The 21,105-nt window shown below is 40.7% G+C and overlaps 1 protein-coding gene across 3 annotated transcripts in view; it reads left to right on the top strand.

Annotated features, from left to right (window-relative positions):
- The window catches only part of TBL1X (transducin beta like 1 X-linked), a 193,084-nt gene that overhangs the window by 149,347 nt on the left and 22,632 nt on the right, over positions 1-21,105 (top strand). For all 3 annotated transcript variants that reach the window (XM_069003856.1, XM_069003841.1, XM_069003848.1), the window contains 3 exons: positions 6,390-6,535; positions 9,308-9,557; positions 16,159-16,291. In XM_069003856.1, coding sequence (XP_068859957.1) covers positions 9,365-9,557; positions 16,159-16,291 — 326 coding nt within the window. In that variant the 5' untranslated portion in view covers positions 6,390-6,535; positions 9,308-9,364. The remainder of the gene's footprint in view (positions 1-6,389; positions 6,536-9,307; positions 9,558-16,158; positions 16,292-21,105) is intronic.

Genomic DNA, 21,105 nt, shown 5'->3' with positions numbered 1-21,105 from the left:
CAGTGCATCATACAGAAGAGAAAATGCTAGGCTAAGATGGCAGCAGCAGTCAAGTATGGTGAAGAGCGTCATTGTATCCTCTTGGGCAAGAAATTACATCACTTGCCTCAAGAACTAGATTAGCATGTGCTAGACCCCAAATTAAGAAAATACAGTTGTTCTAACTAAAGTTGTTTGCTTCTGGTTTTGCATACATAAATTGCATTCAAATCTGCCCTTAGGGATACATGTACCTTGCTTCTCTATATTGATAAATCTAGACCTACAAAAGTCTTCATTTAACATTAACTGTGTTTTTGTACATCATTAGTTTTTGGAGGAAATTATTGTGTTCATGCTAGTATTTCATGGGGGGGATTGTGGACTTTGTTTTAACTGTCATGATGGGGCTCTAATTTATTTCAGAACACCACATTGCACCACTCTGCCCTCCTTGCCTTCCTGCTACATGGCACTCCCAGGACCCAGATGTCAAACTCGGGATGATTGTTTTTCCACTGCTTGCATCTGGTTTCTTTGGCAAGCAGTTGTCTGGGCAGCTTTGGAGTTACTTGGGTTTGGTAACATGGTAAAGCAGCTGATGGGGTTGTGTGTGAACGTTTGTTCCTCCAGCGCATGATTTTCTTTTGACTCATGACATGGTGGAATGTTTCTGCTTGATGTCTCTGAATCTCCCAGGAATTTTGCCCATATACCCATTTATGGTCACAAAGATGACTTTCCTTTGCCCCTCGCAACCTTTTTTTTGTTTGGGGTTTTTTTTTTTTTTTTGCCATGCAGCCTGTATAGCTGTAGTCAGCTCTAACAGGGCTTCCATTCTTGCATGAATTGTTCTTTGGTCAAAGTCTCAGCACTAGTGCCAGGTACAAGACTTACCTTAAAGAAAACAGGCACTTGGGCAGCCAGAAAACTTGAGATTGCTGGTGGATCCCATTATAGCAGCTGCAGGTTGATTCTGCTGAGCCAGAAGTTTTAAAAATTTTAAAGCCTTCCTCATTTTTGTCTCCTCTACCTGCCAAATACTTTGAAGGGGAACACTGTGTTACTTCAGAGGTGAGGATGAGAGGAGATCATATTGGAAATTTCCAAAAAGAAAGACAACACAATGTCAGAGAAATCAACTGAACAAGAAGTGCTGGTTATTTCCATGTGGAGATGGTTAAATTTTTAGAGAGAAAAAAAGGGATTGTCAAATAGTTTATGCCTTTTGTTTTTCTTCTCTCTTTTTTTAAAGTAATAACATACTAATATAGTGATTTCCAGAAATTGAACTTAAGATCTCTGTATTTGCAAACCTCAGTCTGCACTGCTTGAGTTAAAAAAATAGGAAAATTTATTGAAGGAAATGACACAGATCTCCAAATGAAATCTCACTATTTTCCAGAACAGAAGGCCACACTGGGCATTAGTTATACAAAGATTTGTAGGAGTGGCTTGTTACTTGTACTCAGTCTTGGGATAGAGGCTTCATCAAGATACCCAAGGTGTGTGTAAAAGGCAATTTGATGTTCATAATTCTTTATTCTCTGTTTCGTTCTACAGTAGTAAATGTTTCAGTGAAGGATCCTATAGTGTAATTGAACCAAGTAATTTGCAAATAACTGAAAAACACGGGGGTTTTAAAAATTATTTGAACAGCAAGCTATTTAGATTAACTAGAGAAAATGAAGTCCACTTAGCTCACAAACAGAAAACTTTGTTCAACAGATCACTTAACTATGGCTCATCAGGGCATCCCCAAGGTAACTCCCAAGTAACCAGCAAAGACTGAAACAGTTCAAAAGTTGTTGCTTCCACAGACCCCTCTTTGTCATTCCCCTCACCTGTACAAACACAGAAGTAGGTATTGTAGCTGCTACAATTCAAGGTTTCAGTTTTCCAAAAACATGCTTTTTGTGGTGCTAAAGAGATTGGGAAATGAGCACTTGGTGGATGTCAATTTTATCTGGAGCTGTGAGTGCCCGATGAGCCAGCCTGGGGAATACTCAACATCACCCCAGTTGCGAGCCTAAAAGGAGGAATGCTTTGCTCCCAGAGGATGTGAGACACATCTCTGGAGAAGAAAAGTCATTCCCCAGGCTGTGTGGCTGCCCAGTCGCCTTTGCTATACCTAGATTTGACAGGCATTGCTGATGTGAGCCAGGCATATCGCAAACAATTAAAACTATGTAGCCTGCAGATCAAACAAGCATGCAACAAGCATCCTTATGTTCGTTAAATAAAACCTAGTCATTTTATGATCAATGACAAATCTAGCTTCAAAGGGAAGCCATTTTTAACTGAAAAATGAGCAGCCAAGGGAAAAACCCTCCATCATCTCCATTTTTGCAGTTATAGCAAAACCTATCAGTGAAATTTTGCAAAACGCAGTCCTACATATGCATTTTTTGGCACTGCCTAGGGCAAGAATTCCCAAATGGCTTTGTATGTACCACTGAGAGTATATACAGACACCTCAGTGTGGGAAAAGATATAGCACAGAACCGGGACCTGTTACCACTGCCAGTACAAAAAAAAGTGTGGGAATCTCTCAATTAGGAATTTCAGTCAGTTTTCAAGTCTATTTTTGACTTGGCATAACAATTTTTTAGGTGTGGGGGGTCAATTAAGTAGTTGTTTTCTGCATTCATTATTTCCTCTCTGCTTTTATGCTCTGTAAGATGTTTCAAGTCCAACTATTCCACAGTTAAGTCACCTCCATTTATACCAAGATCATCCCAAGATGTGCACTGTTCATTTGGGTTTTCATATATGATAATGTATTTACAGATTATGCATAGCTTGATGGTTTCTGTTTTCCCATCTTTTTTGAGGCAGAAGAAACCTGGAAGCCATTCTCTCAAGTCTGCTGAAAGATGCCATTTAGGGCACTGGTCATGTCACAGCAAAAGTGACTGGTTCACTGCTATGAAACCTGTTCAATGTGTTTTGTGTTCATGCTTTTAACCTTAAAAGCTCATAGTCTCACTGCATATGTCTTCAAAGGGTTTATTGCACTAAGATTTTGTCTACTGGTGCTATTTGAATAGAAATTACTGTTTTATAGAGTGATTATTGCAGTCACCAGAGTGACAGAATTTATGAGAAAGAATGCATACGGACACGGATTTGCAACTTTCATTCATTTCACTGCTGCCACGACATTTTCAGTTTGTGTCTGCTGTAATTTCACATCATCCCTACCACATCCTTTCTTCAGATCCCCACTTGCAGAGCACCTTCTGTCTCAGCTCATGCTCCCCAACTGCCTTGACAGACTGGAAGTGGGGGTGGTGCTTGTGTCTTGGCTTTGCATCCCCAGTGTAATTTCATGATCTTAGATGGAGGGCCAAGTTAAGAAGCTAACATTTTTCAAAAATTGCCTTTGTTTAATAGAAATCACCTTTTTGTAATACTGAACTATAGAGCTGCAACTTTGCTATGTAATTCAGTGTACTTGAATGCAGAGCCCTGAAGAGAACTGATGACATCTGGTAACTGTAAAAATAAAGCTCAGGTGATTCTTCAGTGTTATCAGAAACCTGATGTAGGTACAGCTTCATTGAGGATTTTGTTGACTGTGTGAGGTACTTCTAAAACCAGTCTACTTTCATATGAGCCTTATATAACTGCTGTGGTAATACAAGAAATCAGGAGGGAATCAGCTATCTGTTGGAGGACTGGTTGGCATGTTTCTGTTGTTTTTCTTTTAACTACAGTTGTATGGGAGGAATTTTTCAAGAGGGGTGAGGAGCACCATGTCCAGCAACACCCATTCAAACAGTTTTGCTCCATTGATTGTTGTTATCCGATCTTGTCAAATAAAATCTTAGGAAGGTTTCTCACAACTGCTGGAGGTGTGTGAGTGAGATTGTTCCTCAGTAACAGTATACCAGGAGTTTTGTGTTTCCTCATCTAACAGGTAATGTTTCGTAATAGTTTCTCAGCGTAGAGAGAAACAGTAAGATAACAAGTTTCTTTGCAAAAACACAAGTTTTGCGCTGAGAAGTTTCTTCTTTCACATGCTATGAGGTGAGATGTTTTGCTCTCTGGGGATCAGGACTGAACAAAGAGGTTTAGCTGTGTGCACAATCATCTGTGTCCTGGCAAAGATGGGGCTTGAGATATACCAGAAGCCAGAAGTCTGCAAGATACAAAATGGAATAATGAGGTGTAAAACATCATACTTAAAATTATGCCTGCCCCAGATCCACAGTCACGGTTTTCCACTTTTTTATTTTTTCCATCCATGTTAGTTGGTTGCCATTTTTATGCCATCCACCCGTTGTTTTAATCAGAGACCATGTTACAATTTTCTGAGCTGTTGACCTGCAAACCAGCTGCTGGGTTTTTTAGCAGTCACCTTTAGTGCTCTTGGACAACAGCTTTTTTCTCATTCTTACGTACGTTTGCCAATTTATTTGTCATGCATTTTTAAGTTCGTTCTGTTTTAAGAAAGATTTGTTGCCACTGTTGATTAATTCAAATACACAAAAATATAAATTAAGAGGGATCTGATTCGCTAATTCTGGTTAGTTGTATGCCATGCATTTATAGATACACGTAGAGACTTCAGTGTTCGGTGATCAGGCCCGAGATCTCTCAGGTGCAGGCTGTGTATGCTCAGTGCTTGATTTCCTCCTCGTTGTGATGCCCAGTAATGTGCTTAGATGTCCTACAAAACTAATAACAAGGGAACAACACTGCCCTGCAGATCTTACAGTCTATTTTGCAGCAGGAGGTCCAGCAGCTCATAAACTAGACCAGGACATAAAGAGCAATGCAAAGTAAGAATTGGACCAGGGATTACATAAATGATACTGCAGTTTTTCACTTTGGGTTTATATCTGTGCTATTTTTATGCCTTGTAATCCTATGGAATTCTGTTCATAGGTGGACCTGCCATTTCCTAAAAAGTGTCCAAAGCATCCCAAGCATCCCCCAAAACTGGGAGAGTGCCAGGAAGGAAAATTAGGGTTGGGAAGGGAGAGGATGGAGGCTGTTACCAGGAAAAAGAGAAAAGTAGCAGCAAAATAAAATGTGTAGGGGGAAGGGGAGAATCAGAGAAATACATACCCTGGTTTCAAATGTGGGAGGCATTCTGTTTCTCAGCTTGTTTTTGCTAGCTATCTATGTCAATAATTGAGCTAGCTGGAAAAATATCTTGAAAAGAGAGAAAGCAAGCAGTACTGTGGAGCGAGCCCAAAATCACATCCGCAGCCTGCACACAATTGGACATTGCAGTGATATGGGGGAAATCCCTTAACGGACAAAACTATAAATGAAACTAGTGTTGACAAGGGGAAGAGGCACAGCTATATTTAACTGAAGTATTTTCATTTGAAAGCTGCTTTCTTTTTCTTTTTGGGGGGGAGGTTTGTTGTTTGCTTTTTTTCTTGTCTAGTTGGTGGAGACCGTGAGGGCTCTTCCTGTTTGAGACAGTGCATGGGTGGTTTCTCCAAGGCTTTTAATGTTAGATTAATGCTCTGGAGACAGTGTGATGATAAATGGATTCCTACAGTTATATCTACATCCTGTTCCCCCTCCCCCCTCCCGCAGCTGCCCCTCCGTACAGTCACTCTGCAGCGCCTGCCTCCATACCCAGCAACAGTTCTGAGCAGCTTCAGCTGCAATTTAAGGCAGCACTCTTTAAAGTTTGTCTGCTGAAATTCTTTACTTTTCAGTGCTGTCACCTTCACTGCCACTTACTTAGACAATAACAAAAATGAAACAGGGAAGAGAAAGACTTTTGGCTGAAGTACAGGCCACCTCACTGGCTTGTCATCTGCTGTGTGGCAGATCCCAATTAATTACTTTTGCTATTGCTGTTCACATACAGAAAATAGGTTTACAGGAATGGCCTTCTTGTAGTTTCACATTTTAACAGCAGTGCTCTGCCCATCATATTGTACTAAGCAATAAGTGAGCAGAGGATTTGAAATCTCTTCCCTGGTATGAGGGAATGGCTCCCCTGTATCAGCTGCATCTACACCTTGATTTTGTACAACTTGCATGCTGGTAGGGGTTTAAGTGCACAGCTTCAGCAAACACCCAACACTGAAATTCAGCAAGGGAAATGGAGATTTGAGGCACTTTTTTTTAGCCGGACCTGCCCTTGTGGCAATTGCTGGTGTCTACGTGTTTTGGGGGGTTTTGTTTCAGTTAGTGCAGTTATTTTTCTCCGCATGCGTTTCCATTTCTATATGGCTTCCCCTATATGTGCAGGGGAGGGGGATGGATGGTCAGGGTAGCTCTGGTTGACCCCCCTGGCTCCAAGTAGCCAGCCCACATCATTCTCCTTACACGGCAGCATCTCCCAGATATCAGGACAGAATTATTTTTAGACCGTGAAGGAGTATCTGACTGGTGCATTTAGATTTCATGTCATGGCTTCCTTTTCCTGCTCTCAGGTTTCTCCCACTCGGCCTTTACCTTCGGTATCGAGAGCCACATCAGCCAGTCCAACATCAACGGAACACTAGTGCCACCTGCCGCACTCATCTCCATCCTCCAGAAGGGGCTCCAGTATGTGGAGGCTGAGATCAGCATCAACGAAGTAAGTAACCACCCACCCCTGCCGCCGCTGCCACTGCCGCGCGCTGGGACGTGCCGAGCAACACACCCCAGCAGCCCCGACACGAGCCACTCCCCAGCTTCTCCTCATCTGGGTTAATTTTATTCCTCGTACTTTGCCCCATCCCAGCAGAGAGCCAGAAAGCTGTGAGAGAGAGAGACATGTTTCAGTTTTTTAGCTGTGGCATTGAGGCATTCTCTGTGCTGCTTAGATGGATATAAGTGGTGTTTCTGCTACCCCAGCCAACAAATCCAGGGTGCACAGGTTCCTGCAGCAAACAAGAAAAGGTGCCCATGTTTACAGTCTTGCGTTTTCAAGGTTATAGCAGAATTTGGCAGGAAAAACCTGAAGCATAGGTTAAAGCTTCACTCCCTGACACCTCCTAGCAGGCAGCACTGAGAACATGCAAGCCATGAGAAGCCTGATCAAAAATCTGCAAAGGTCACTGGAGAGTGATTTCAGTGACTTTGGCTCAGATCATATGAGATGAGGCATGGTGAAACAGGTGCGTGTAAATTCTGACTGTGGCTGGGGTGCAGGTTTTCTGTAGGGATTGTATGAGCAGCCACAAACTGCCTCTGTTCTCCTTGAACTGCCAGGGGAAACGAAGGGATGTGGGAAAAGCCAGGGGTTTTGCCCTGCCATCCTAAAGACATAGTGCTTTGAGAGGGAGTGAAGCGTGACAGATAAGCAAGTACTGCATTACAAGATTTTTATGATAGATATTTGTGATTGACAAACATCTGTAATTAATATTAATACAAAGAAGCTATTGCTTTTTCCTCTATACCTGAATGTAGCATGTGAACAGCATGGGTGAGAACAAAGGAATATAAAATAGAGAAAAGGCTGTTCGCAATGTGTAGTTTGGAAACTGATTTTATTCAAACATTCTATGTGTTTTTTCTTCTTATGCCTTGATACTGTATTTAAGATTTGTGTATGTGTTATTTTCTAACTGGGGCAATGACATTTGACATTCACGCCAAGCTGCACTTTGATGCAGTTGTAATAACAAACCAGTGTTAGGAAGCTGTCTCAATTTGCTGTTACTTAACATTTTGCCTCATGCCTGAAATTGGAGCTACCCAGTTAGAAACTTCCAGCTCTGAACAGCACCTATAGCAGATCAGGTTGTAGGGGTCTGCTCTTACCCAGCTTCAAGACTTTCCCTAAAATGAAAGAATAATCTGAAAATATGCCTGTTGTCAGCAGTAAGATTTATGTTGCTCTCATCATGGTTTGATTCAGGTTGAACAGGGCCCTGAGCAACCTGTTCTAGTGGAAGGTGTCTTTGCTCGTGACAGGGACCTTGGAACTGCATGACTTTTAAGCTCCTTTCCAACCCAAGCCATTCAATGATTCTGTTCAAATACATACTGTTAAGTATGTTACAGCAAAGCAAAGGCCATTCTTGCGACATCTGAATCCCACTAAGGGCTACGTAAATGCTTCTCTGTGTGTTTCTTTTCTACGTGTATTACTTAAGAGTGGCAAGTAATCAGTGAGACTATAAACTAGTGTGTATAAAATTATTGTTTATGATCTGTTGAAAGGCAGTCATGTAAATAGTCCACTGAGCACATTTACATATGAAAATGTAAGATGTCAGGATTTGTTGGCGAAGATTTTGTTTATTGTGTAGCAAGAATTTGAGTCAAAACTCAAATAAATTTTGGCAGAGACATAAAAAAACGTTGAGGAGAAAGAGAGATTATGTTTTCTTCTCTAATGACTGTCTCCCTCCTTTTTCTTCCCCATGAGGAAACAAGTATGTATTATCTTAATATTATAATTATAAGGGGTAATTCAACAACTAGTTAAGCAGAAACATACCAGTCAGGGAAGCAACTATTTTTCTTTATTAATTGTTCTTACCTATTGAAGATTATATTGTTTACCATCTACGTTATCTATCCATATCCAGTTCTTACTTGCTCTTTCTCAAGAACAAAGCTTTCACCACTGGATCATTATTATTTCAAAGAATTGAAGGGAGTTTGCAGAAGATTGGCAAAAAGGCACTTTATAAAGACTACTAAAATCTTTCCCCTTTATTTAAGATAATAGGAAAGTGAAAGCAAAGCAAAGCTAAGTTAATATAGTCTGTATTAAGTCTTAAACAGCGCTTAAAAGTTTACTCAATTGGTTGTGGAAGCTGAAGCCTAATTTGCAGAAACCAAAATGAAAGTCATAACTATTATGAATAAAAGCAGTGGAATAAAAGAAAAAAAATGGTAAGGCTGTCTTGTATGATCAGCTACAACTGGTGGTGCTGGGCTGAAAAACACTGTGTAAGAAACCACTGAATTTGTGCATGCATCATGTTTTGGCTGAGGTTCATTATGCATCATCTGCTTCCGTTCCATTCCTGTGTTCCTGCAAATGTAGGAAAACAAACAGTTTAACCAAAGTCTGTTTGCCTTTGTCATGGTTTTAGCCATTACTCTTTTTTCAAACAGAAAACAAAGTGAAACTTTCTGACGCAGCTTAACTTCTTTTGCATCTATAAAGCATTTATATGCTTAAACTTTCTGTAAAATTCCAATAAATTACTTTTCCACCGATCAGATTCCTGAGTGGACCATGAGTACCACCATCACAGATCTGAGAGAGAGGCAGTCCATAGTCCTGTGGCACTATTCATTAAGTCAAAGTGTAGTATCTTCACACAGCCTTGTTTTGTGACTCTTTGCCAACCTGAGAGGCAAAATCCTAAACTTGGGGTTTCCCTTCTGCTTGTTTTCCCTGCAGGATGGTACAGTATTTGATGGCAGGCCAATAGAGTCCCTGTCTCTGATAGACGCGGTGATGCCTGATGTCGTTCAGACCCGACAGCAAGCGTTCAGAGAGAAGCTAGCGCAGCAACAAGCCAGCGCTGCGGCAGCGGCAGCAGCCACGGCAGCCACAGCGGGAGCTACGACAACTGCTGTTTCCCAGCAGAACACACCAAAGAACGGAGAAGCCACTGTGAATGGAGAGGAGAATGGGGCACATGCAATAAGTAAGCCAACATGCAGCTGCCTGCCACTGCTGGGCAGTTTGTGTTTCAGTAGTATTCTTGTACTTAGTTGCAAGGTGGGTGCAAGGTGTGTTTTCTGCTAGGTAGTAGAGCTAAGGGCATTCCAGGAGGGTGGGGCATTTCTAGAAGGGCTGCTGAGTAAAACTGATGTTTCACATCACAGTGCTGTGTTTTACCTGTCTCTGAGAATCTGAAAACTTCAGATATCTTCAGAATTGCAAGTTGAAGACAGGTTCAAAAAGTGGAGCTATATGCTCTCTCCTTGGAGCAGGCTACCCAGACTTTTATTATCAGCCTTCTAGATGCTTTTAGATATTGGATAAAAACTGGGCTGTAGCCAAAGCTTGTCATTTTGGCCAGGCTAGGAGAGAGATGGGTTGAGAGTCTGGGACCTTGTCTTGGTTTGAAAGACAGGTGTCTGCCAAGGGAGGCAGGAACCTCCTTTGAAACGGAGAATATGACCCCCTTCCCTCTGAATTATTATAATTTTGAAATTAAGGGGCTTTCAGGCAAAGATATGGGAAAAGGAGTAACAGTGCTTTACTAGTATGCATATGGATAACAAGGCAAGCAAACAACAATATTGGCAGCAGTAACAACAAACAGAACCAGAACCCAGTGCCAGCCTCCTCTCGGCTGTCGGGCCCTTTCCCCCTCGGTGCAGTTCCGCTCGCAGCCGGCAGGGGCACTGGTGGCTCCCGGCCTGGCAGGGTGAGTGCGATGGTTCCCCCGCGGCTGCAGGGGGCGCTGTGGCGTGAGCTCGGCCGCCTCTCTCCGCATGGTGATGGCGGCTCAGCCGGCAGAAGGGATGGAGAAGGGGCTTGCTTTACAAGCCCACAGGAGCAGTCGGTCCCCGTGCCCCTCTGGAGAGCTAAATGAGCTGTAACGGGAACCTCGGAAGCAGCAAGGGTAGGAGAAGACAGCAGAACAGAGCCTTGCAGTGGTGGTCAATTCTCCCCGCAGTGGCCACAGCCTGTTTTCCTTCCAATGCCAACGAGCAAGAGAGACCTAGGAGCTGTACCCAGCCCCTTCCCCCAGCCCAAACCTTGAGGTATCTCTGCCCCTCCAAGAGAAGCCCCTCAGCTAAGAAAGCAGCCAGCCACACCCTTCCCCTGAACCATGGCAACTACTTTTGTCTCTCTTAAATACTGGTTGTTATTGTCACTTAGCAACATACGGGAGAAAACTCCCTGAGAGAAAGAAAACAGAAGAAGCAATACTAACCTCCAACAGATCTACAAGCCCTGTCTGTGTAATTGTTGTGTGACCAGTGCATAGCCTTGTGTGATCAGTGCATAGCCTAGTAGCTGTCTTGTGATCATCCATAGCCTTGGCATGGTCCTTGGCCCAGTGGTCCTTGGAACATCTTCTGTTCATGTATGGTGTGGCCAAGCACTGGCGTATCCATAGTCTTATTGTCATGGTCATTAGCCCAGTTTGGACTCTACCAACTATCCATTCCCGAACAGCATTGCTGAGCACATGTGCCAAGGACCATTCCCAGCAAACAGCTTAGATGCAGCCAACCTTTCTTGAAGGCACAGAGTAAAATTGTTCCTTGGCCTTTTACTTAATAGCACATGCTTAGTCATACAGTCCACTGCAAGTATCCAATTGAAGGTCCTACCTTCCTGAGATTTCCTTAGTCGTTGGGAATAGTTGGTTCTCAAGAGCGCTGAATTCACCTTTGTTCATGGTGACTTAAGGGAGACTGCACTCATGTATTAGTCTTCCAAAGCCAGACATATCCAGCATGGAGTGGGACCTACCCCCTTGTGTAACTAGATCCTGATGACTGTGCTAACACTGTGAGGCAGAGGAGATTACCAGTTCTGGTTTCTGTGTGCAAGGCCCATTGCCTACTGGCTGACTTCTGAAACCAGCCCTTACTGCTCAGTTGTCTTCCAAGAAAATTCTAGAGAAACATGCATGGCACGTTTTGTAGGCAGTCTTAAGAGCTCTTTGGCTTAGAAAAGGTCAGGACTATAGTTAGGTAACAGATTTGATTAGTTCTACAGTGTAGATGCCTTTATCAGTCTCCACCTTCTCTTCGATCTGAATAGATTCCTCTGTGGGTCAGTGATGCTTTCAAACCAGGCTTTCCTTCAGAGAATTCCAGTTAGACGAGTTAGTTCCTCCAGTAAAAATGCAATTATTTAAATAACATTTTTTATTTGAGAAAGCAAACGCAAAAAAGATCTGAACATTTTAAAAATATTAATCTGTTCTTAGACTATGGGTTGCTTATGTTTGACTTTCAACTAATCCTCTGCTTTGAAACTGAACTAATTTCATATGTGAAGGGGTACAAACAAATTAAAGTACTGGTAAATGTATCAAATGCTGGCATTTTGTTTGTTGACATGTCTTCAGCTGACATGTGAAAATTTTAGGGGAATGTCTCGCTGTCTCAGGGCCAGAAAAAACCAAATTCTTAAGGTAGAAAACTGATCATCAGTTCATCACTAAAAGAGAACCTCTCACACTTATTCCCTTCTGATCCAAAAAAATATATGTACTATTGTATTAAAAAAAGGAAGGCCTTAAAGATCAGTTCATGTTTATAGCCACACTGTAAGCCTTGATGTCTCAAATCTGACATTTTCTAATTAAAAAGATAATAATTCTCATAGCTATTTTTAACAGCAGGATTTTCACAAAGAGTTACAGACCTTTTCTTGGAATGTTGAGAAGGACTTTTCCTGGGAGAAAAAAAAAAATCATGGGAGACCTACTGAGTAGAAAAGACTGCTGATATGAAAGCTGCGAGAAACTTCCCAAACCCTAATTTTTACCATTGTTACATTCCATAGACGTAGCATATATTGGGACAGATTTAAATAATGTGCTAGTCCTTAGTCATAACCTGGAAGTCACCCAAATATCAGCCTGTCATAAAAAGGCGGGATAAGTGGAGCAGGAGAAAGAGATGTCTCTGAGAAATTAACTAGTTTGCATTTATTCTGGTATGGAGTTCTCCCTGACACTCTTAAGTCTTTCCAAAAAGGTTTTAAAATATTTAGTATAATATGATATATTTTTGTATGTGGCATTACCAATATAATATGATAGATTTAAGAAAGAGAGGAGACAGAAAACAATAACAACAGTTTGAGGTGCAGATACAAATACTAAATAAAAAAAGTCTCTGCCTTGTCTTTTTGCATCCCAAGTAATGTTCTCAGTTTTAAGTCACTTTAAATGTTACAGGAAAAAATAAAAGTCAGCATGTAGAAATGGAGCCAAACTTTGGATTGTTTTCCAACTCAGATATTTTTAGTGTCATTTGTTTCATTATATTTGCAAGGATTGGCTTGGGTTTAAGAAAAATAAAGCTCTGGAAAGAGGACTAAGCCCTGTTCCTTTATTAAAACTACAGCTATAAAGAACAACTTCAGTGAAAGGCCTCTTAAAGATGTAAGTAAAAAACAAAACCAAAAGGTATTTCCTGAGAAAAGACAGGGTTAGCACTCATAAGATCTTAAAACTATGTTTTTTTTCCTTTGGAGGAAATAGTTAATATTACTCACCAGTGTGTTAGAAATTTTATTTTTACATTAAAAGAAAACCCTCAATCATAATACTTTGGGATAATATGACTTGTAATTTCCAGTCATTTGGGATTTTTAATACATTTGAGGAAAATAATTATAATATAATGTAGACTATAACCAAGGATCCCCTGGCCTTTAGAAAGTGTTTTGTGTTAACATTTGGACAGAGTCCTTCCCTGTGTGACCCAAAGCCTTACATTTTTCACCTGAGGCTCAGCTGCACTTGGTAGAAATGCCTTCTCTTTCAGAGAACCCCCCAGGGCAATTCTGTGCAAAAAGATCTTAACTGAAGAAAGCGTTCTGCTTGGAAGGTACTTTAAAACAAAAGAAGCCTGTTCTTGATGGTTACTGCATCTCACCTATTTATTCTCATTCCCCATGCACACATTGTAGCTGCATCCATAGGAAAGCCAAATTCTCAGGTGAGACCAGGGCTCCCAAGAGCTCGTGCTGCATAAGGAACTTGTCGCTCTTATGAGGGTGCCGGTTTGTGCTCAGGGGGTTCTGCAGTTTTTTGTTGTTACCATAATCATATCAGTCATATATTGCTAGTGTCTATCTGAATCTGGTAAGAGCCTGAGGCAGTATCACAGAGGCATGAACTGTCCTGTTTGTTCAGTGGGGCGTTTTAAGTTTTGTGCTGAACAGTAACACTCTAAATATGAATGTTCCTGACTACTGATGCAAATAGGAAGAAAACACATAAAATGTGAACATTTGCAAATTATTTATGGAAGACTTTTCATCCTTTCCTCTCTTTTCTCCTGAACCAACAAAGCTGTACTGTAAAAATCATTACGGGAAGATACAATACAAAATAATTCTGCAGGTATTTCATTTCTCCCAGAGGCCAGTTGATCTTGCATGTACTAATGAAGGTATCAGCTAATCAAGGTTCCTTTTTCACAGCATGACTATTCGTGGGGGGTTTTTCAGAGCAATTAATAACATGCAAAAGTGTGTGTCTAGGTTTCTCCGTGTGGCCATGTACAAACAAAAAATATTTCTGAGTATCAGATGGCTTTGCTCTGATAGCACTTCTTGACTCTGGGCCTTGGAGTAATGCTGCTTCCCAGCTGTCGTTTGGTTTTAATCGAGAGCGAAAAGCAGCCCTGCCTTTAGAGCCAGGCAGGTAACAGCAGGATCTGATGTCATAAGAGTAGCATCTCATTTAAATTTTTCAAATTAAGGTGCTTGAAATACCTTCTTGATTTACTCCCAGCTTCTCGCTCACACTGTGAACAGGACACAGATCAATGCATAGCCATTGTCATGCTGCTGTTTTTCTCATTAAAATATGCTTAAGCATAGTGAATCTGTGCTGTCCTGAGAAACAGAGGATTGTGAGTTCTAGGCTTTTATTTTCTGGTGGGTTTTAATAGTGCTTCACTCTTCAGTGCCTGACTGTTTGGAATATCAAAGATCCCAGCTGCTGGTGTCAGGCTAAATCTTGAGTACTGGTACATCTCAACAGTATTAATTTTAGCAGTGATACACATAGGGAATTATCAAGGACAATGCTTAACACAGGGACCCAGCATAGGTACAGATTTTACAAATAGGCATTTCTAATGTTTATGCAACAAGTCCATAGGTAATAAGTGTAGTCAAAAATACAGATCTTTTTAATTAGAAATAAGCTGTGAAACTACTGTTAGTTGTTTTCTGATTTTAATACTTGATTCTAAGCAACTCATGTAGATTCCATTCCATCTGTGGCATAGATGTGGCACAGACAGTTTTAGGGTGCTAACCAAATACGCAGTGAGAAATGCTACTTGTGTGACTCAGCAGAAGTTAGGCAGAGCCAAACCAGGTGTGTGAAAGCCCAGGTTAGGGTAGAAATCTGGAGATCTTCCTCCCAAAGATTGTGCAATGTCACAGTCTGGCAGTTGTGCAATGTCACAGTCTGTTTCACCAGTTGATGGGCAATAGCTTAGCAGAGCTGGAGTATCAGGACAGATGGCTGATTTTAAATGCCATAAACATGCAGCAATAAGGAAGCATAATTATTCTACTTGCAAACCTATGGATCTCCATATGTGATTAAAGAATGACTGAAAGACTTAACCCAGAAAGAGAACTTGCATTTTGATCAGTCAGAGCAGATCAGCTGGCCAAGGCATTGGTTAGGTAACAGGAGGCTGCCAGCTACCTGCTCGTGGGTGTACTTTCTGCAAAATGGGCCACACACGTGTGTGTAGCATCTGCTGTCTGCTGTTTCAGTGTGTCACCTGTCCTTGGTTGGTGTCTTGTTTGCAGAGGATAATAATCTTGTGTTGCTGCCAGGAAGTGTAGCTAGAGCTTAATGAGGAAGATTTATACAGAAGCAGAGGAAGTCTGGAGTAAAAACATGGATCGTGATGCAAGTTGGAATGAATTGTTGTTACTAAGAGAAATCCATCATTTTAAATTCGCTTTTTTTTGCTCAAGGCAGTAAAAGAACTTTATACAAACAAAGTTATTTAGACTGCAGTCTAAAGAAGTACAGAGTTACAGCATGCAGATTAATTATATCTATGACTCATTTAGTACCTTTGTGTGTATTTATGATATCCTTGAGAAGGTGATCACTCACCATTTCTCTGATGTGCTCCAGGAATGAAGCCCCTACTCAGTATATTTTTTTGTCTCTGAGTAGCATAGATATTACTTACAGGAGACTGTGTAAAGAAAATATAAGTGCTTTATGTTATTTTTTTAAATTACTTTAATAAATCTCTAAGTAATTTTAAATTAAACCAGCTTCAAAAGAAAAACCACACTGAAATGAATGCTGAGTATTTGGGGGAAGAAAAGCTTTGTAGATTTATACAAAATATTTTGGAAAGCTCTACATTTTGAGGAAATGACATAAATTTGAATCACCAGAGAAAAACAAATAGAGTAATATTGTCAGTGACACAACACAGAATATTAATTATGGTGTATATGCTGCTGTAAGCTTTAGGCCTTGGATAGCTAGCATGTTTTTAAAGCACACCTAACTGCATCTTGTAAACTATTTATTCTGATATATCTCCTTACAGATAATCATTCAAAGCCAATGGAAATTGACGGGGATGTTGAAATTCCTCCTAACAAAGCAACAGTCCTTCGGGGCCATGAATCAGAGGTGTTCATCTGTGCCTGGAACCCTGTCAGTGACCTGCTAGCATCTGGGTAAGACAGTGACTGAAACCAGCTGCTGCAATTAGAGAAAATTTAGAGATGCAAGAACTTGCAGGTGCATTTGGGACGTGAATGAGTATTCTCTGGGCTGTATCAGCATGCAGCAGTGGGTTTTTTTCAGCAGTACCATACCTGTATAACAGCTAAGTAATATAAGGTGACGCCAAATATGAAGGATTTGTACATTGAAGATGTAAATTCTGTGGTCCTGAATACACACAAATTTTTAGAAATATTTTTAAAATAATTTGGATAATTCTCCGAATATTTGAAGTTCATGTAATCTACTGCTCTTAGTTATTGAGTCACACTGGGGTCTCAGAAAGTCATTGGCATCTGCCAGTTTTTTTCAAAAGTATGGAGATGAGGGGGCTTCAGACTGGACCAAAGTTTGTTCAGTGAGCTGAACAGTACACAGTGGTTTAAGGAATGTTGTGGTTTAGTGTCATGGGAGTCCAGTTTATCCTCTGCAGGATTGCTCTGCAATGACCACCGCAGCATCCTAAGTGGGATGATCAGGAGACTGACTTACAAAAGCACTTTTGATCCAAACAAAAGCACAATTATAAATGTACTCTGAGAGATGTATGCAAGCACTGGTGGAATCTGTGTTCATGCTTAAAGTTAAACTTTAACATGAAGACTAAATTTAAGAAGTCTAACTGGCAACATAGAGTAAACTGATCTAAGTTAGAGGAGGTAAATCACTCAGAGTTACTTAGCAGTATTAGAATATTTTCCTCACAAGGAAGAGGAGAGTCTTTATTTTATTTCTAGGTTTTTTGCAAGATTATCAGAATAGTCTTCTAACCTTTGTCCACTTAGTACATGAAAACAAGGAATTACAGTATAAATAGGAAAGAAAAATAAAATAAATTCCATGTTGGATGAACAGCAGAGATCTCCAAGAGAGTGAAGATAGAAATTTTAAAAAAATAATTTCAGACAACAAAATGGGCTTTTAGAAACCAGAATCCTGCTGAATATGCTTTGTTTCTGGAATGTCCAGGTCCAATAGTACTTTTAGCATCTGTAGTACTAAGTATCTCCATTTATCAATTTTAAGCAAGTCAGTGCTTACCATAGTGGACTGCTTCCCTAGAATCTGTGGTGCACAGTCCTAGTGTGCATAGTTTAAGTGGTGGAGCATTTAATAAACCAGAATATGTGCTGCAGTGTGCATTTAACTTTGCTTCGGGGTGCTAAGCACTGGTAGATGGACCCCTGGACAGTGGTGTCTTACACAGCTTCAGGTAAACCTGGAGGATGATAATCGGAACCATTAGTCAGATATCTGAGCCAGAGGAATACCCTCTCACTAGCCATTCAATTAAGCTTTACCCTTCAGTGTGATAGGTCTTTCATAATGAGCTTTGCTAGTGACCATGGAAGCACATAAGTATACACATGTAGTTACAAAGTACAATCATGTGCTTTAGTCACACTAATAGCAGTGCAATGACAATGCAAATAATTTAGATCTATGTGCATCTTGGTCAGATTTTAGCCTGCTTGTAAGAAACAAGGTAGGGATGCAGTTGGAATTCGGGTAACACAGCAGCCAGTGCATGGCAAAGCTTAGTGCCTGAAATGGCAGAGAGTGCACAGAAGAAAGTGAAACTGAAGGAAGAGAGCTGACTGAATAATTATGCCACTGTACAAAGAAGCCTTTGAGATGTCTGGTATAATAACAGTGCAAGCTTTTATCTACAGGTAAACTCCATGTTTCAGCACCAGTTAAACAAGAGAGAGAAATTCCCCAAGATCTACAGTATGCTGCAGTTCTGTTTGCCCTTTACAAAGTAATGATTGGAAAAAGAAGACTGCAGTTAGTCTGATGCGTGAATGTCAAATTTTTACATTCTATAACAGCCATATTGTGCTGCCCAGTTAGTTCTTCTCTTTGGGTTTCCCATCTGCTTGATTGTACCCATCTTAAAAAATACATTTCAAAACCTAGATATTAAATAGAGGAAATAAGAACATATTTGTTTTGTTTATAAAGTAACTAATCAAATCTCAATTCATGACAAAGTATTTTCTTCAAGCCTTGTTATACAGGCAATAAATTTTTCTAACAACTAGCAGCAGCAGTTTAGACGGCAACCTGATGTAATCGTCAAAGAACTAAAACAATAATGCAGGTTCAGAACCTAATCTGAAGCAAGCTGTTTAAAAGAAATGTAGAATTAATTATCCAAAACTAGAGCATTGGTTTCCAGATTTAGTGACTATCCCACTGAGAGAAAGGGTTTTTGATATTTAATGTCACATCTACTCAGTTGCTGCTTTTCTAGTGTGTGAAGACTACTAGCATGGTAATACATACTCTCTGGGCTTTGCAAAGACCTATTTCAAAATATAACAGACAGACAGGAATTTCTTTGATCAAATTGCTAGAAAAATATATTCTGCAGCTGCTCTTCTTCCTCCACCACACACACAACCCTTAAAGCTGAGGATGGGGGAGACTAGAAATACCAGTAAAGGCTATCAAAGGCCTGACTATCACCAGATGCCTATGAGAAGAATGCTTAGATGTTATGAACAGAAGCATTATAATAGTACAGTGAAGTGCATGCATACAGCCATGTAAGATGGTTATTGTAAGATACACTTTATGAAGGAAGTCAACATTCCAAAGCAAATAATTGCATAGAGTGTTTTGGACCAGTGAAAAAATACCAAAAAAAGAGGTGCTCTGTTAAATCTCAAGATTTGGCCATTCCCAGCCATAAGCCCAAAGACTGGTTTCTACCAATAGTTATCTTTCAATATCTAAGTTTTAATTTCATGACACACTTAAATTGTTGCAGATGGTTATGTTCCCTGTGTAGTGCAGAAGCCCATTACAGCTCCATCCACATTAGTAAACAACCATGCCTGGGAATATTCCTAGGCACTGAGGCCAGCTGGCACAGAATGGCTGGTGTCTGTGCTAGCACACTGCCCTGGCTGCCAAACAGACTGCACATTGGGAATCATCTCTGGACATTGTAACCACCAAGCCATGCCCAGGAGTTATTCAGAGAGAACGTCAGAGCCCCGAGCAAGAGTGCTAATTAAAACAAGCCAAAATCTGGCCAGGGAATAACCTGTCAGTTTGCTTGTACAGGTCATCATGGTCCAATGACAGTGTTCTGAACATGCTTGACTTTCCCAGTGTGGAAGTGGATGGATTGTGAATGTCAAGGCTGCTAGAGCCTTGAACTCCAAAACCTTTTCGAGTTGAATTTAGAATGTTTCTGTCATCATGTTCCACTGCTGCTTCCAACACTGTGTTCTGTTCTATGACATCCAGCCATGCCCTTCAAGTAATTCACATAGCTGTGAAGCAGAAGGACCTGGCCTCAGTCCCAAAATCAGCAGTGCGTTTCTTTGCTTATCAGCTAATTTATGCCAGCCTCTCTCACACAGAGAGGCTGTGACTGGTCTCTTCCAAACCACTCCATGCACCTTTTGCTCTCCCTAGTCACCAAAGTAATTATCCATAAAAGCTGCTGTCCGAGATCTTTCAGTTCTGGCTGTGTCTCTCAGAAGCAAGAAAAGATGTTTCTAGGCCATCTGCTGTTATTGTTTCTGCATATATACAGTACTTCAGGTTACTGTATTCCTCATATCTGTGGTCTAGGATCCACTGTAAATTACCTTTCAGAATAATCCTTTTGAATTGCCAGGTTGAGGGTGTTGATTTCAGACACCACCCCTCTATGTCAGTGCCAGATATTAATTCTGCTAACTCTAGGTGCTTATTCGTTAGCAGGGGACTACTGGGACTGGTTTCCTCAGTCCATCAAATCCATTATTGCAAAGTGATCAGCTATTAGGGGAGGTCAACTTGAGTAACCTGTAGCAGGGAGCAATGTTGTAGAATCAGTGGGGCAGAGATCTTAATCAAGACACCTGTGAGGCATTTCCCTCTACTGACTGCCTAGGAAGAGTAAGCACTTAGTTTGAGAGACCTGCTTTATTAAGGAAAGGTTAGTTGTCATAAAAAATATGAGGAATTTCCTTCCCTTAATGCTTTTAATAATATCTCTTAAAATAAAATAATAGTAACTCTGGCCTGTTGGAGCCAGGAGTGGTAAATACACGTTAGTGATATTGCATCTCCAAAGAACAGCGATTTTAAGACTTGCAGGTGAAGATTAGAAATATCAAGGTTCAACAACCATCTTGCAAAATTCTTTACCCAACTGCAGCACTTTCAACCTCTGTGCTGCCAGTTACAGAATGGTGATTTTATATGTCACAAATTAAATTCCACAAATATTTGTCCACCTTCATTAGCCTGGGGCAGGAGAGCATGAAATAAATTCCTTTCAGACCTACCCTTCCTAAAATTTGGCAGTACTCTACCACAGTGCAGAGGAGTATTCCTATTACTCAAGTATTCATGACTTGCATGTTGGAATGAGCTGCTTTATCATGTAGATAGAAATGCTTCTGTGGGCTAAGGAGATTAAATATCTTTCTGAATTGTGCTTGAACTGTGGTCCTCTAATAAGGCAGGGTTCACTGAATCATTCAACAGAAATCAGAATCCTTTCCAGAGCAGAGAATACTCTTATTTTTTTCCCCAGCAGCAAAAGGGAAGACACACAAATACCCTTGCTGCACACTGGTAGGCTTATAAAGCCTCTCTGCAGGGACACATAATAGCTTATGTAGCCTTAGGAAGAAGAAAAAGGAAAAACAAAATTAAAATACTGGAAAATAAGATTGGCCAGGCCTTGCCAGAAAACTGACTAAATAAAACTGTTGAAAAACAAAACATAACCCTTTTAGAACTAGCAAATAGGATA

The sequence above is a fragment of the Aphelocoma coerulescens genome, chromosome 1 (genome assembly GCF_041296385.1).
Source record: "Aphelocoma coerulescens isolate FSJ_1873_10779 chromosome 1, UR_Acoe_1.0, whole genome shotgun sequence".
NCBI classification, from domain to species: domain Eukaryota; kingdom Metazoa; phylum Chordata; class Aves; order Passeriformes; family Corvidae; genus Aphelocoma; species Aphelocoma coerulescens.
This window is presented reverse-complemented; position numbering and strand designations above follow the sequence as displayed.